At 38.4% G+C, this 16,137-nt stretch overlaps 2 protein-coding genes across 2 annotated transcripts; one reads left to right on the forward strand and one right to left on the reverse strand.

Moving 5' to 3' along the window:
* The first annotated feature begins 3,636 nt into the window (after positions 1-3,636).
* On the forward strand, positions 3,637-10,061 carry LOC131428936 (cytochrome P450 18a1). Its single transcript, XM_058592996.1, has 5 exons — positions 3,637-4,288; positions 5,927-6,048; positions 6,186-6,615; positions 6,705-6,969; positions 7,979-10,061. The coding sequence occupies exons 1-5, from the start codon at positions 3,904-3,906 to the stop codon at positions 8,376-8,378; spliced, it is 1,602 nt and encodes a 533-aa protein (XP_058448979.1). The 5' UTR covers positions 3,637-3,903; the 3' UTR covers positions 8,379-10,061.
* LOC131428943 (cytochrome P450 306a1) lies at positions 10,050-15,592 on the reverse strand. Its single transcript, XM_058593003.1, has 6 exons — positions 15,420-15,592; positions 12,335-12,644; positions 11,475-11,620; positions 11,133-11,338; positions 10,542-11,022; positions 10,050-10,435 (listed from the first exon to the last, which is right to left on the reverse strand). Exons 2-6 carry the CDS (start codon positions 12,642-12,644, stop codon positions 10,079-10,081), a joined length of 1,500 nt encoding a protein of 499 aa, XP_058448986.1. The 5' UTR covers positions 15,420-15,592; the 3' UTR covers positions 10,050-10,078.
* Positions 15,593-16,137: the final 545 nt, after the last annotated feature.

Raw genomic sequence — 16,137 nt, forward strand, 5'->3', positions numbered from 1 at the left:
TTGTGTTATGATTTTGTTATGTGCATCTGATCGGGTATCCGAAAGAAGAAACCAGATCACTAAATTAATTATTCATTTAATAAATAAATAATAAATAAATCAGTCAACAATTTTGGATTGAAACGATGCTAAAAGTTGGCTGCGATATAATTTTTCTGGGTTAAATTTGCTCAAAATCTGTTACGATTTTGTTCCTGCTAGAGTCTTTTTTGTTATTCTAACAGCTTACCAGCCAAAAATATTTCAAAATTTGTTACAAAATATTTTTGAAATAAATTGCTCCAGTTGTTATAATTCTGTTATTACCATCTGATCGGGTATCGGGGCTACAGTAAATCTACCTGTATCAACTTGGTGCAAATTAAGTGAGATGCAGATTTCTTAGCGAATTATGTTGATCCACGAGGTGGCATTAGGAGTCTAACACAATCTTTTAATGTAATGATGAGCCGAAGGCGAAACGTATAACAACTAAAAACAGTCATGTTCACTTGAGCACAAACTGGTACCAAGACCTAAATGACCACTATATGTTCGATGCTAAGTAAGTGAGATAAATTTCAAACACTGTAACAACTGTAAGTTATAAATATCGCTCGGAAAATTCATTAAATCAAATCAAATTGAATAAACACATAGAGAGAAGGTAGTAAAAACAGAATTCTAATAAAAAGTTGCATATGAAAAAAACGGATCTAAAGTTCTGATAAATTAATTGTTTTGATACTTGTCCCAAACGAGAAGCCGAAAATGTTTGCCTCTCCGATTCTAATAACTTCTTCATCACATGACGTCATTCTAATCTGTTCCTCTGTGCTGTGGGAAAAAGATTCGTTCGAGTTAACGTCCAACAACCGGAGCTAATGGTTCTTTTCTCGTACAATGTTTCGCAGCTTACTGACTGAGCACTCGGCTCAAGGAATTTTCTATTCGCCAAATAAAAAATTGTCTGACATTTTTGACTTTGACTCACCCCGATCACTTCAACTCTGTATGCTATTTTCCTGTCCATTGAAACGGTTAAGCAGGAAAGGTGACTCGCAGATTTGAAATGCACGCTTGATATCTGATCGGGATGTCTGGTCGATGCACCAGCAAATTCAGTCTGTTTTTTCGTGCACTCGACACTATGCTATCATTGTTTCGAATTGCTAGTCGTAAAGTGTTTATGACTCTCCGGTTTGATGATTATACTTCCTAAGATTTCGAAGAAAAAAATCGTTCTGTTTTTAGATGCGGACGGAACAAGTCCATGATAATTTAAGTGCAGTAAAATATTAATATAATCATCAATTCCATCGAAAAATTCATGCATTGCACATTATAACTTCCTCCGAAATTCAAATTATTTCAGTTAAAAATGAAATCGGTTCGACCTCGAGACCGTCTCCATGAACCGTAGATAAACGATCTGTTATCTTGGCCTCCTCGTCAAATAGTATGCTCTAATTCGAATCATTTCATGGCAGTCCAAACTGACGTATGATAGCGGCGGACGCATTCGAAATAATTGGTGCCATAGGCTAGAGAGTGCGCGAAAAATTTTGGCTTTTGATTCCTGTTCGCTCTCAGGGTCAGTGTCCAGTAACAAGTATACCTCCGCCTCGCCGCACTGGTTTGTATCCAACCTATTTATCAATGTTGCTAGACGTTAATGCTGATGTGTCTTAAAATCGTTTTGGAAATTTACCTCTCTTAGCGTCAATGCCGATGAATTGAATGAACGCAGATTCGGTCACAAAAAGTGTCATCATGGTGTCGCTAATAAAGTCAGTAATCTTATATGACGCAGTATAGTGGTAGTGTTCAACAAATAATTAATCTGAATTGATTTCAGGGAGAAGGATATGTGCAATATTTATAAAGTAATAAAGTAAAAAAAATTTCAAAATTTTGAACACTAAATATCTATGATAAAACGTTCAGATACGAATAAACAAAATATACAGTTTAGGCATAATAACTTTTATACTTGCGTTAAAATTTATATAAACAGAACTGGAGAGCAAGGCTTCGAATTACACAGATAGCAGAGCATCTGACAGGTTTCAATCCCCCTTATTATGAATAACGACGTATTGATTTTTCGATCGAATCCTAGGTACCTTTGATTTTGCTAGAGCACGCTAACATTAATTCCCGAAAAAACTGATGAGAGAAAAAAATATTCCGCGTTGGACGCATACGCCTACTATGATCCTTCTTTTCTTCTAGTAAGTTAGTAAGAGTGAGATCTGATGTCTCTGTTCGATAGATTGAGTTTAAGGGTATGATGAAAAAAGGTGCATTCGTTTCGAGTTTTCATGTCGCTATAATAGCATTTTCGCACAATTTTCGAATTATTTTTTCTGTAGTATTCCTTCTGAGAGCCGAAGTAACCGTATTGTATTCGATTTCATTACAATTCGTTAACTAAAGTAAAATAATAAATTGATATGGAGTACGGTAAAGGTCAATCAAATGTTTCTGATAACTGGTAAGGCGAAAACAAATTTGGACGTTCTGGATGGCGAAATTTGTTGAAGACGCTGAACTCGAAACTTTCCGAGTAGTGAAGCAATGAATGAAACGTTAACTCAACCCCAACTAAGTTTCAAGCGGGCATTGGAAGAATTAATATGAAATAAGCAAATTTTCACCAAAGCTACCCGAGTCCGAATTCTGGTTCCATAGTTGTAGGTCGGTGAGTGTTTGCAGTCAGACGCACATATAAATCCTTTTTAATCAATTTAAACTGTTAACTGATTCTGTAATAAAGAGGTATCAGTTATAAAACCTACTGTTAAATCTCAATTTCAGATTATAAGTAAGCTAAAGTGTAATAATATGACCCCCATAAGAAAACATTGAAATATTTCTAAATGCTTTAATATATATTACTCGAAAATGTAAGAATCATACAAAGGTCAAAGGGCTTTTTTTCAAAAAAAATCACAGAAATATGCACGTTTTTATGAGTAAATAAGTTAGTTTGTTTAAAATTAAAAGGGGATTTCCAAAACAAGCCAAACAATTGGCATTGATATTCATGCCTTATTAATTCGCGACTGATCATACAAATACATAAAATTATGCAGAATCAACCAACCATTTACCTAAATTATGCAAATAAAAGCTATGTTAAATATATAAATATGAATATATGATTTTTATGGAAAGAGCATTACAAAAGTACGTGTGCCTCTTGCAGCGATCATTTAAGCATAAATACCGGTCGCATCTGTTGCGATCATCTACCTGTTACGATCTCTACAGGTCTGCAATTTCTCTCTTTACGATCGGTGAGAAATGTTCTCTTTCTTTGAGTTCTCTTGATAATAACTCACTCTCTCGATATTGTTCCACGTGCTCCTTTCGCGTTTGCTCATTCCAACTGGTGCAGTGCACACGCACTGGCTGCGATCTTTCCTCGATCGCATGCCGTATTCACGGTAGTATAGGTGATGATCGCACATGGTTTTGACCTTCCCCTTTGCAATCACTCACTCTCACAGTAAGTTCAGGTATTGTTGCTCTCCATCTCAGGATTACTCTCATTCACCCCCACCTTAGATCACAAGACTTTTGCATTTCTCTAGGTGCCGGGCCTATAAAAGTAGCAAGGACATATAACTCTACTATAGTTGTGCTTTTTATCGCCGACGCCGACTGTTTCAATTGTTCCGTAACGTTCGTGCGAGTGAGTCGTGTTGAATCCCATCTTCTTGTGTTGTGCAGTTTTCAAGCACTGTGTGTTCTGTTGGTAGTTTTGAGCTTCATCTTCAGTTTGGTGACTTGATCTCAGCAGTAGACTTTAGAGTATTGTTAGATAAACCGTTATTATATGCAAGAACGAAAGGTTCAACTTGAACAATTGAAGATCCGTCATTGATCGAGGTCCATAGTTTGAATTATTCGAGCAAAATGTTCCTTGATACGTACCTGTTAAGTGTGGTGCAGCAAGAATTCTTTGACGCATCCAAAGCGCGAAGTACGCTTTTGGTGTTTTGCTGCACTTTATCCTGTGTTTTATTTCTGCAATGGCTTTACCGACTGGTTTGCCAAATCAAAAAGCTTCCACCCGGGCCATGGGGGGTACCGATTTTCGGGTATCTCACCTTCATTGGTCACGAGAAACACACGCAGTATATGAAACTGGCACGCAAATATGGCTCGTTGTTCAGTGCCAAACTAGGCGCACAACTAACGGTGGTGATCAGTGATTACAAAATCATTCGGGAGGCATTCAAGACGGAAGATTTCACCGGGCGGCCACACTCACCGTTGTTAAAGACACTCGGTGGTTTTGGTGAGTATGGTGATTTTGTGCAGTGATAGTTATAAGAGAACAATTCTGGTGACTTGTGCGAATGTGAAGAGAGTAAAGTCCACACTATTCTTTGGTTTTCTATTTCTGTTCCATTACTGGTGAATCAAATATTTTCTCATACCGACAGTGGCGAATATATTTTTTCCATGATATTTTCTGCATGCAAGTGTCATATTACGTCCTCCTTTTCACAAGTGCGAAATAAAGGAAGCGCGTCACTTTGTCATTTTACGCCACGTAAAGTTGAGTCACCCTCGGAGTATCCCTCCCTGCATTTTTTTTGCCAGTGCTATAAACTCGATTATGTCACGGTATGACTGTAAATAAATATCAACAACCACGGCGACGATGTTGCGATTGCGATTACTTTTTGTCATGGGTGCTTAAAAATAAACAAAACTCGGACCGTTGCGGAGCACAGTCTTCAGAGTGGCGATGGGGTTCAATTATGTACTCAAAATATTTGCAATAATTTCCACGTTAAGAAATGTAAACATTGAAACTCAATATAATATAATTACGAACTATAGTTTCGCAATGCTGTTGTCTGTTTCATATTCTCTACGATATGGTACTAGTATTAAGTATTTAATGAATAAAGTAGTATTTACTGTTGAGTTTAGATTTACAGTTTTTGATCGCATTCAAATGTAAAAGTATAACTGAAATGTACTCCGTGTTCCGGTGTTTAGCGCGTGTTTAATTGCAATTTGAATCTGCTAGCGAAACGCAATATGACTCTTACGTTACCTTTTCGTCATCAGGCAACACCCATTTGTAGCAACTTTGTTGCTGAAATAATACCGCTATATTTGTTTGCTGAGCTGGAAGTGGAGAGGAAGTTCGTAGCTGTTCTGAAATTTACTTTAAACCTGCATAAGCACAATATCCTATTTCACTGTTGCGTCTAGTGCATTACTCCTTGATAAACTGTTGACGTCAGTCGCTGTACGGGATAACGACCCAGTAAACTGATCGACTTAAAGAAGAGCACTGCTTCTGTTTCAAAAAAAAATCTTGCAGTTGTTCTACGGTCAGTTGTTGAATTTACACGTATTTATTCTTTTTCGGTTGCATTAAATAGTCCTAGAAAATGGGGTCGGTTTTTGGTAAGCTAGCAATCATACTACCGACGAACCAGAAACAAAGTATTTGAGTTTGGACTGGTTACGTAAGCTGTGCCTTTACCTCTCACTGCTGCTCTGCGCGTACCACTTGGGACTGCAGCGCCACACCCGATAGCGTCACTGCACTGCCGCAACAGCAACGGCAGTCGTGGATCTGAAGTCATTGCACTTTGCGAACGATGCGGTCCCAGGCTGGCCTTGAGATTTCCCGCCAACAGCATGTATTCATGCCGACACTTCGACACAACCGCATGGTCCGATACTTTGGTGGCAAGGATGGTGAATAAAAACTAAACAGGAAGGTATATGTATCGGGACCCCGGAGACGGCTTTCATGTTTTGGCTCGTTATACGATCTAAGAATTCGTAGGTCTGACTGAGAGTGTATGTGATGTGTGTGTGATTTATCTTTATCTTTTAAACATACTTTTTTAGATGCTTCGAAGAAACCACTTTTTACAAAAATATTTCTTATTCACTGCATCCACAGGTATCATCAACAGTGAAGGTCAACTGTGGAAAGATCAACGTAGATTTTTACATGAAAAACTTCGAAACTTTGGTATGACAGTTCTTGGAAACAGAAAGCATCTTATGGAACATAGAATCATGGTGAGTAGGGTATTTTGTATTACTATTGTTTTTTTTCACATTTTATACTTTTAAGAAATAGCGACAATTTTGAATTTTTTATAATATAGTACTCTAAACTAATCATTGGTTCGTTGATTTTTTTTTGTTATCATCAGACGGAAGTCGCCGAACTGTTGGCAGCATTAAATGAGGTCGGCAGCCAGTCTACAGACCTGAGCAAATATCTTTCCGTATCGGTGAGCAACGTGATCTGCAATATCATCATGTCGGTGCGTTTCTCTCTAGAGGACCCGAAATTCAAGCGCTTCAATTGGTTAATCGAGGAAGGAATGCGTCTTTTTGGTGAAATCCACACTATCGATTATATTCCTCAAATTCAGTACCTTCCTGGCAATATCAATGCGAAAAATAAGATCGCAAAGAACCGACAGGAGATGTTCGACTTTTATCGGGAGGTGATAGATGAACACAAGAAATCGTTCGATGCCAGTCACATCCGAGACATCCTGGATGCCTATTTAGACGAGATCCAAAAGGCCAAAGCAGAGGGACGTGATGCGCTACTGTTTGAAGGAAAAGATCATGGTGCGAAAGATACAAATCCAAATTAATATAAAAACACAACCTTAATAGTGTGTATCTTCCTATTTTTTTCTAAATTTCTTATCCATTAGAAATCCAAATGATGCAGGTGATTGCCGATCTCTTCTCGGCGGGTATGGAAACGATTAAAACCACTCTGCTGTGGTTAAACGTATTTATGCTGCGCCACCCGGATGCGATGAAACGAGTTCAGGACGAACTAGATCAGGTAGTGGGTCGCAATCGTTTGCCGAAAATCGAAGATGTACCGTACCTGCCTATAACGGAAACCACCATACTGGAAGTAATGCGCATATCCAGCATCGTACCATTGGCCACAACGCACTCTCCTAAAAGGTAAAAACCACTTTTTTTTCTTTTCTTGTTTCCATACTGATAAGAGATGCATTTCTTGATGTTGTCGCAAAGGCCACGGTTGTCAATCACTCGGAGTAGCTAGTTTGGCACAGAAAACAGGGAATCCTCTCACGATCCAATTGTCAAGGAGATTGTCCCCTCCATGGTTAAGGGAGACGCTCAGAGAAATAGTGAGAGAACACGCCAAGAACGATTTGTAACACACTCATACCAACATACGCGCCATAGGTGGGTCCGATGAATGAAGCTACTCATTCCGGGTCGGCTGATGTCTGGTCTGTATGGTATGGTGTTGTACTTTCCATAGTCCGGTTCTGAACGACCGCCTTTTTGCGCTATCGTTTCCTCTTTGTCTACCTCCTTGGCATGGTCCGATCGAGTGATTTAACGGGAATTCTTGTAAAGAACTACGAAATACTGACCGTTTTTTATGTGTTGGCGGCGTGTCCCATCTTGCTACTGATCGGGCCGGACCCCACTGGAAGAACGATGTAAAAGATGGGGAAAAAGCAACATTGCTGGGCGTTTGTTGTGATGATCGTTTAAGTGGAGAACGTTAGCTCTTTTTTTATTTTCCTCGATACAGCTGTTGGTAAAACTGGGGTTGTCGAGAAACCGGTCAACGATAGTGAAAGTATTTCTTTCGCGATTCTTAGTCGGAACATGATCGTTCGTCGCTGAGTAAAGAATGAAAAAAAATGGAACATTGAAAAACCGATGGAGGCTTGTTTGCAAGAATAAATTCCCTTACTCCGGACTATACGGATGACATGAGCTTTTGCAGCAAATGTTTTGAAAATTATATTCTGCACTAGCAATTTATTTCAGTTTCATGTGTAGACAAATTTCCTTTTTTTTTTTGGTTGGTCTACCACAATGCGTGTTGCGCATTATGCGACAGACAAGGCTAGAGAGCTAACTTGAATCATTATTTGCCATCTCATGATATTATTATATGTTTCTTTTTTTCTTTCTTTCTTTCAAATAGTGATGTCGTTATCAATGGTTATACAATCCCAGCCGGTTCATATGTGGTGCCGTTGATTAATAGTGTCCATATGGATCCAACTTTGTGGGATAAACCAGAAGAGTTTAACCCAAGCCGCTTTTTGGACGCTGAAGGTAAGGTTCACAAACCAGAATTCTTCATTCCATTCGGTGTTGGACGACGCCGATGTCTGGGAGACGTACTGGCTCGGATGGAGCTTTTCTTGTTTTTTGCTTCCATTATGCATACATTCACTATCGAACTACCAGAAGACGAACCAATGCCAAGCTTGAAAGGTATCATCGGTGTTACTATCAGTCCACAAGCCTTTCGGGTGAAACTGATTCCACGACCATTGAATGCTGACCTCGACAGAGTGCGCAACATTGGAGTTTATTAGGTGCGCTGAACGGCTCAATATGGCTTCAAGAGCACGGTATGTTCCTATGCTTCATGCAAAATGACAAAAAAAAACGAACATTATGCTTTACATCGTTAACAAGATAAAAAAACTACCTACACGAAAATTGAACACCTTAACTCCTTTAGAAACCTCCCATGGCGGAGCAGTGAACAATTAAAATAATTTGAGTGCCTGCAACTGAATCGAAAGTACACTAACTAGTCACGCGTTTTTTGTTCGGATAGTAATTTTGTTGAATCGTCCTTCTAAGACGTTGAGTTTGTTTGTATTGTCATAAAAACGGCAATCCGCATTTTTTAATCGCATTTTAATGACAGTTAATTATTCATACATGCACTGAATTTTACAATAGATGTTAATGATGCACTCAACAGAACAACGAACAATTTTGGTACAAATGGCGGGAGCCAGCAACACATTGAACGAAAACAAAATGGTTTACTACATAATTGTGCACACAAAAACCACAGCCACATACACACAGAAAATGTAAACAGTATAGATGAAAAATTGAAGAAAACTCACGTGCCTAACGTGTTCAACATGCTGAGTTCAGCAAAAATCCGAACGATGGTCAACTGGTTTTTACTGTACAGTTTCGTAGAATCGTGTATTTATCATAAGCTAAGACAGAAAGTAAATAGCACACACACAGTGCTCAACAACAATGGACAAGCAGTAACATGATCGTTGCCTCCCAAAATAATATGTGTTCAGTAAATTTTAGATACAAAAATATGTTGACATTTATTTCCGTAATATTCCGCATGGATAGTACGTATTTATTATTTTTCGTATGTCAGAGTAGCAGTTAGGAATACGAATGATATGAAAAGTCAAATTTTCATATGTTTAATTAAATTTTATAAATTCCTGTCTCGAGATTGACGCGATAATTGTTATGAAATAACAAAACGATTGAGAAATTGAGCTTACTGATGTTCGAGTACTTACATCGGCTTAGCGCTCTTCCACAGTATGTATAGGGAAAATTTAGTATAAAGCCTTATTTAATAATACGATAGCAAGATAATACGATGCAACGACTGAGGAAGCCTTCATATCTGGTAAACTATGTTGTAACAAATGGACGATTACTGCTTCCTTCAAGCTTACACATCTGATCACAGCATCTACTTGCAAAGCTGAACCCTGAGTTTGCATTTAAAACACATTAAAGTAAATGAATCAGTATAAACACTTAGATCTGAGATATAAATAGGTTCGTCGCCTTCAAATTAATCTTACAAACAAGTACGTTGTGTCTTTCGTTGTTATTTTTTCACTTGCAAAAATTTCTAAAAACATCGTTAGGGAATGATGGAGTGAATCGTAAAAACTGACAAAAGTAAGAATGCAAATTACGCCACCCCGATATGTGGAAAATCGTGCCAAATGGAAGTATTCGGATTCCGTAGATTAAGACCATAATTTGTTTTTATGAATGACTGAGAGAGAAATGAATGTGTAATCGGATTCTACAGTGTTAGATCTTACAAAATATTGATAGTTTAAAAATATTAAAGAACATGTAATGTGATTATTTATAGAACATCTGTTTTAATCCTAGCCTTACTGTTGAGTCAACACCAAGAATTGATGACAATCAGTTATCGGCTGGACAAGTTTTACGAATAAACAAAATCAATTATAGGAAAACTAGTTTGTTGTTTGTTTTATTTGAGCAGATCTTCCTTAAAGTGTATCTCATATGAAGGAGGGGTAAGAGTAATTCCGCAAACTCCCGTCAAATCCGAAGGTTTCTCTACTATGTCTAATTCGAAGTGCCAGAAAAGACGCGCCGTATAAAGAAACAGAATCATCCGGGCAAGTTCATCGCCTAAACACATGCGTTTTCCGGTTTGAAAGGGTATGAAGTAATTCGGCGCTTGAAACTGTCCAGAATCATCCAGAAAATGTTCTGGTTTGAAGTGGGTGGGATCGGACCATAACTGAGGGTTCATGTGGATCGCCCACAGCATCGGTATCACCATCGTTTGCTTGGGCAGCTTGTAACCAGCGATTGTTGTGTCCTGAAGCAACGAAAAAAAATATAGCAGAAAATTACTATTGCCTAGACCAATACATGTCCTATATTCGAAAAATCAATGCATATATAGTACTATATCTAAAACTTACCAAAACAGTTCCATGTGGAATTCCAAGCGGAACTACAGTCCTTAATCGTTGAACTTCCGCTATACAGGCTCGTAAATATGGCAAAGCTTCAATATCGTTCAACGTGGGTTCACACTGAAGATGACTAGAAAGCTCTAGCCGCAATTTCCGTTGACAATCTTTATTCAGAGAGAGGAATAGTATCAACCACCGTAGAGTAGTGAACGTCGTGTCAACACCTGCCCCGAAAAGGTCTGCCAAAAGATGCCTTAACTGAACATCGCTACAAAACGCTAGTTCTGGACGGTTCGTTGCTTTCCTACGTCGAGTTTCCTGCACAAAGTTCGACAAAATACAATCATTTGCGAGTTCATTGACCTCAATACCAATGCTTCCTAGCAGTATCCTACGTCGCTCTTCAATGATCGAGTCGTAAATTTTATGGGTTTTTGCTTTGCCGTTTAATAAAAATTCAATTATTCTTCTACTAGAGGGCAGATGTCTACAAACACACAAGAAGTCAAGCGGTCAGAATGGAAGCGAGAAGAAACATTAATCTTTGCTTTGATCTTCGATATACACATATATATATATATATACACTGAATCCTACCTTAAAAATGGTAAGAAATTAACCGCCATGGAAATTCCAATATGCTTGACGCCTTCTTCCTGAAGGTTCTGCAGATACAGCCAGGTTTTATCGTTTCGCTCGTACGTCAGTCCGAACACGAGGTCATTCATTAAATTTCCTAGAATATGGTGTATAAACGGTGCAGGATCAAAGACAAACACTTTCCTTGATTCGTTTCTCAAATCCTGCGAACGAAGGTCGCACCAAAAGCAAAAGGCAATTTAAGATTAAAAATATTCTTGGAAGTAGAAGAACGGAATTTGACAAAAAAAAGTAGGGCTGCAGCTACCAGAAGGAGGGTACGATCGAAAAATTCCATACCTGTAAGAGTTCATTCACACCGGCTACAATACGAGCCTCGAGCGTTGCACGCGGCGAACCGAATTTAGTCATGCCCATCTTGCGTAGCCATTCGCTCGAAAGACGCCGTTGATCGCGCCACAGATTACCTTCTGCGCAGATGATTCCTGGAAATGTATGTTTTGTGCTGTTTTAAGTTAGGCTGCATTTTTGGCTACGAAACTCAACCGACTTCCAAAATTGATCGTTCTCGAGAGAATGAAAAAGAAACACGAATAAAGCGCCTAAATTGCACCGGAAATAGCACGCATACTGGAAGGATTGTGTTAAAAGATAGATTCATTTTCTTTAGTTTTAACATACAATCTATCGGTTAATCGATTCAGTCTACTCTAAAATTACGATATTCTTCAATATTGAATGAAATCTGAAATGTTACTAAAATGAAAAAAAATTGCAAATTGCTCACTGATGCGTCATAAATCAGAACTACCCACAAAAACTACTATTCCCTCCGCCTGACCATGATCAAGAATCAAGCATCGAGAATTCAGGTTGAAAGCGGAATCTTGGCATTCTTTTATTGGGTAGGTCGTAATTTCAGTTTCATTCAGCATCATTTTCACTTTCGTGAATGCGAACGATCAGCAGCGCTGATGTTCGCTGATCGTCAGGGTCTCCGGCGCATTTCGGCGAGAATGTTTATCTCACCACAGGGACCACAAACCGACATTAGTGTAAATCATTAGTTCGTGGTACGGCAAAAAAAACCGAACTCTTGTAGCCGCCAGAAGATGATTCAGAAAATAAAAAAATGTACAATGTCTGCAGATCCAACTAATGGCATCAGTGTTGGAATTCTTAGATCGTGAGTAACTCACCGTGCCCTCCCATGATTCCGTGGGTAATATAAAGTGGAGCTCGACCGGTGAACTCGTCGCGCTTGAGAATATCCCGAAGTAGATCTGGATCAGTTATCACGACGGCATCTATTTGACCCATCCGAAGGCTGTAGATGGGTCCATACTGTTTAGCTAATTTTGTAAGGGTTGCGTATGGTTTTTTCGGGTCAATAAAAGGTAGATATCCAACTATCGGTAAGCCCAGTGGGCCTGGGGGTTTTCCTCGGCGGTCAAGAATTGTCCACACTACATAGGTTAGCAGGGCGATTGAGAAAAGCAGCAGATACATCTGTAAAAGAAGTTGTAAAACCATATTCAATAAACTTTAATAAGATCTGCAAAAATCTTGCCCGATTCTACAGAAGCTAGACTCTATATGTTAGTTAAATCTAAACAAGCGTCAGCGTAGGCAGATAATATAAATAGATACACCAAAGCAAGACGTAATGTATGATTGATTCGACAAAATCACCCTTTCGACAAAATAACCTATTCGGTGAAATGATATTGATCCGCTATCAATCTCTTTCGCAATTAAGAGATTTTGTCTAGAAACTATAACACGAAAAAAATACGGATTCACATTAGTTGCTGCTTTACCTTCACCACACTCTCAAAAAAGATTTTCCAAATCGATGTGGGATATGCTTTTATTAACGAACGAGTGTGAGGTAAAAGACAGTACTACGACAAGCATCTGAAATTGGCTGATTTTTTTGATTAACTTGCTGATCACTTATTGCAAGTTGACTGCTTCAAAATAAATTGTTCATTCTTTTCTACATAACATCGGAAATATAATCAGCAATTTATGGGTAAATTCTCAGTTGTGTAGGATAACTATAAATAACTCATGGATAGGAATTTCTTCCAAATTGTGGGAATCTGCAAACATCAAGAAAGACAATCATTTCGCATGCTTGCCTCTCTCGAACTCTGACGACGGTTTTGATGGAGTCACAGTTAAATTGTACCAGTAAAGAGAAAAAAACATGGTCAAAACTCAATCTTTTCTTTTTTATGCTTAGGTGGAAATTGAACTGCTGTTTTATACAACTATTCGCTAACAGGATTAGCAGCATCTGCCAAGGACAGTCGCACCAAGTTTTGGGACCTCTGTGATCCTGGCACAATAAACTCTCATCAGAAAAAAACGCGCTCAAATCTATTCAATTTCGATTGTGGCTTACTAGCTAAAGCAGCACTGAAGCATCCAAAAAACTATTTCCGAAATTTTCTTCCTTTGTGTCGTTAGTGTCAGTTTTTATTGTATGTATTTGCACCGTTACAAAACTGAAAGCGAAGAAGTGAAAGCTTGCATAATGAACACGATCAATATACTAAGAAGATATACTACTCTATGCTTTTAATCGCCAACCAGGAATTCTGACACCCACATTTTAATCTCAAAATATCAACATTCCGCAACTACTATTGTTGTTGGTTCAATCCTTTTTTTTTTATTCTAGTAGAATCACTTATATTTAGGCATCGTCGTATGAAAGTAGGTCATTTAATCGAAAGCCGTTTTATTAAATGGTCAATTTTTTGGAAAATAATCTAACGAATTTTTGATTTTTGAAAAGTGTAGTATTCAGCGTTTTTTTCCCCATACTGGAGCAATGATTTTCATAATTTCTTAATTATGGCATCGGTAATGGATTTTTAACCGTGTATCATTTTTATTACTGTGAGTAATTTTATATGCTCATTTACTAGCTAGTTTCTTCACAAGTTGGAATATATTGAGTATTTTCGCAGAGTTAGTTGAAAATGCTTCAATATTGTCTTTATATCAAGCCTACAAATAATGCTTCCAATTACTGTTAACACTAAATCTCGACGTTTCATGCAATTCTAAGACGTTTGACATCAAAAATTTTCAATTTCGGAAATCTCATGTACTCCCCCCTATAGTAATTTTTCAAGATCGACACACACACACACACTGCTAGGAATATGCTAACATAATCTGCATCAGCATAGTCTAACATGTTTCCAAAGTGCGCTCGCGTTCTTCCATGTCAGGACTCGAACATACGACAACTGGCTTGCGAGACATTATACACTAACCAGCCAACCCAGCCAACTTCATCATTCTCATATATTGAAAACCAGTAGTTAGAGAGTTCTTTGGCATTTCTGATTGATGTGTGCATTGGTAAGATGAAAATTTGTACATTCGCTTAGAATTTCCAGCGTTTCCATATCAGCAGTATTGCATATTCGAAGAAATATTTTACTGCGATATTGCTTCATAGAGCCGAAACGAAAATATCGTATCAGATTTCATCGCAATTCGTTGATTCACAACATCATTTGATGACTCTACTGATGCGATGACTACTGGCTCAAAAACTGACTTCGAAACCGACTTTTAGTGTACAGGACAAAATAACTTCATGACGCTAGAAAATACATTTATGTTGTATGGGCCGTATGAATAAAACGTAGCAAGCTTGAATTTCGGTAGTAAATGCTACATGTGAATTACGTTTCTGTCAAAAGCAGAGACTTTCTACACAACAACTTTCGGACATGTAGTGTTTACTACAATTTTGCGGTAGGTAGCTGTAGAGGTTGCTATTCGTATGTATGCTGATAAAATGAAGTAGAAATATCAAACAAAGTGGCATTTTTGCAGCATACATACGTTTCTTACTTTGTGCATGCTTATTCCAGCTTTTCGGCTCCGTGTCCATACGGCATGCAATAAATGCTCAAATTCGAAAGTAGCATTAACTACATGTTCGAGCTTGTTTTTTTTTATTCATGCCAAACCGCGTAATACTCTGTGGACTTTGTTTTTGAGAATATACTACAAACAACAGACTTTACATTTTATTCATACGGCCCATTGTTTCGTCCGAGCATTGAGTGTATTTTTGCTTAGCGATTTATGTTGAACTGCTAAGTTGCGCTAACAGTTCAGTATAAACTACTAACACAGTGATGAGCCGCAGACGAAACGTAAAACAAAAAAATTCATTGCTGTTGCTTGCGAATTATAATCCAATATCTATATCAATCTATTTCGGAAATGTCTGGTTTATAATATACTCACGCTTGCGTTTACACAGAACTAAATCTTAAGCAACACTGAACGTTCACTTTAATCGATGACCATCAACCGTTCGACCGAGCTCAACACCAAAACTGATCAATATTAACTAACAATCTAATTACACTTTTAAATACCATCACTTTATATCAGATCAATCGCAAGAGAACAGAACACTATTTTGTTGTTTTAGAACCGAGCGTTTGACAGAAACAGAAACGGGCTATTTTCGAAATTCGAAGATCGCACTATTTCTTTCTCCTTCCTTCAAAATTCTTATTAGAATCCGATACAAACACCTCCCTCTTTGTCGTTTGATTCTCGTGGATTCTCGATCGCGTTGGTTCCCCATCCGTTCAAATCCGTCAGACTAAACAAGACCTAATCTTTTGCGCTAAACTGAAAAGTTGGGTTGTTTGCGTAAACTCGAGACAAAAAGGCGGAAAAGCATTAGCCGCCGTATGCTCAGGTCGAGTTGATATTCATTGCTCGGAGGTTGCAGCTTAATTTTGTGAGCAGCAGCACTGGTCTGATCTGCCAGGTTCAATGAACCTAGCTGACTTGGCTGCGAGCTCTGACTGCAATGCATTGCTGCTGCACAGCGACGTTCAGCTGTTTGACATGGGGCACGGGAGGACACCAATTCGGAGGGGAGCCACAACACAACCTCAATTCGCGTATACGGGAAATAAAACTTGTCTCCTGCGGTCGGTCGGTCGCC

Source organism: Malaya genurostris, chromosome 1, assembly GCF_030247185.1.
Source record: "Malaya genurostris strain Urasoe2022 chromosome 1, Malgen_1.1, whole genome shotgun sequence".
NCBI classification, from domain to species: domain Eukaryota; kingdom Metazoa; phylum Arthropoda; class Insecta; order Diptera; family Culicidae; genus Malaya; species Malaya genurostris.

Coding starts and splice junctions, on each gene's coding strand:
- LOC131428936 (XM_058592996.1), top strand. CDS start 3,904: ATGTTCCTTGATACGTACCTGTTAAGTGTGGTGCAGCAAGAATTCTTT. Junction 6,616..6,704: donor GTTTGAAGGAAAAGATCATG/GTGCGAAAGATA, acceptor CTTATCCATTAG/AAATCCAAATGATGCAGGTG. Junction 6,970..7,978: donor ACAACGCACTCTCCTAAAAG/GTAAAAACCACT, acceptor TCTTTCAAATAG/TGATGTCGTTATCAATGGTT.
- LOC131428943 (XM_058593003.1), bottom strand. CDS start 12,644: ATGTATCTGCTGCTTTTCTCAATCGCCCTGCTAACCTATGTAGTGTGG. Junction 11,339..11,474: donor GTGTGAATGAACTCTTACAG/GTATGGAATTTT, acceptor CTTCGTTCGCAG/GATTTGAGAAACGAATCAAG. Junction 11,023..11,132: donor AATTTCTTACCATTTTTAAG/GTAGGATTCAGT, acceptor GTGTGTTTGTAG/ACATCTGCCCTCTAGTAGAA.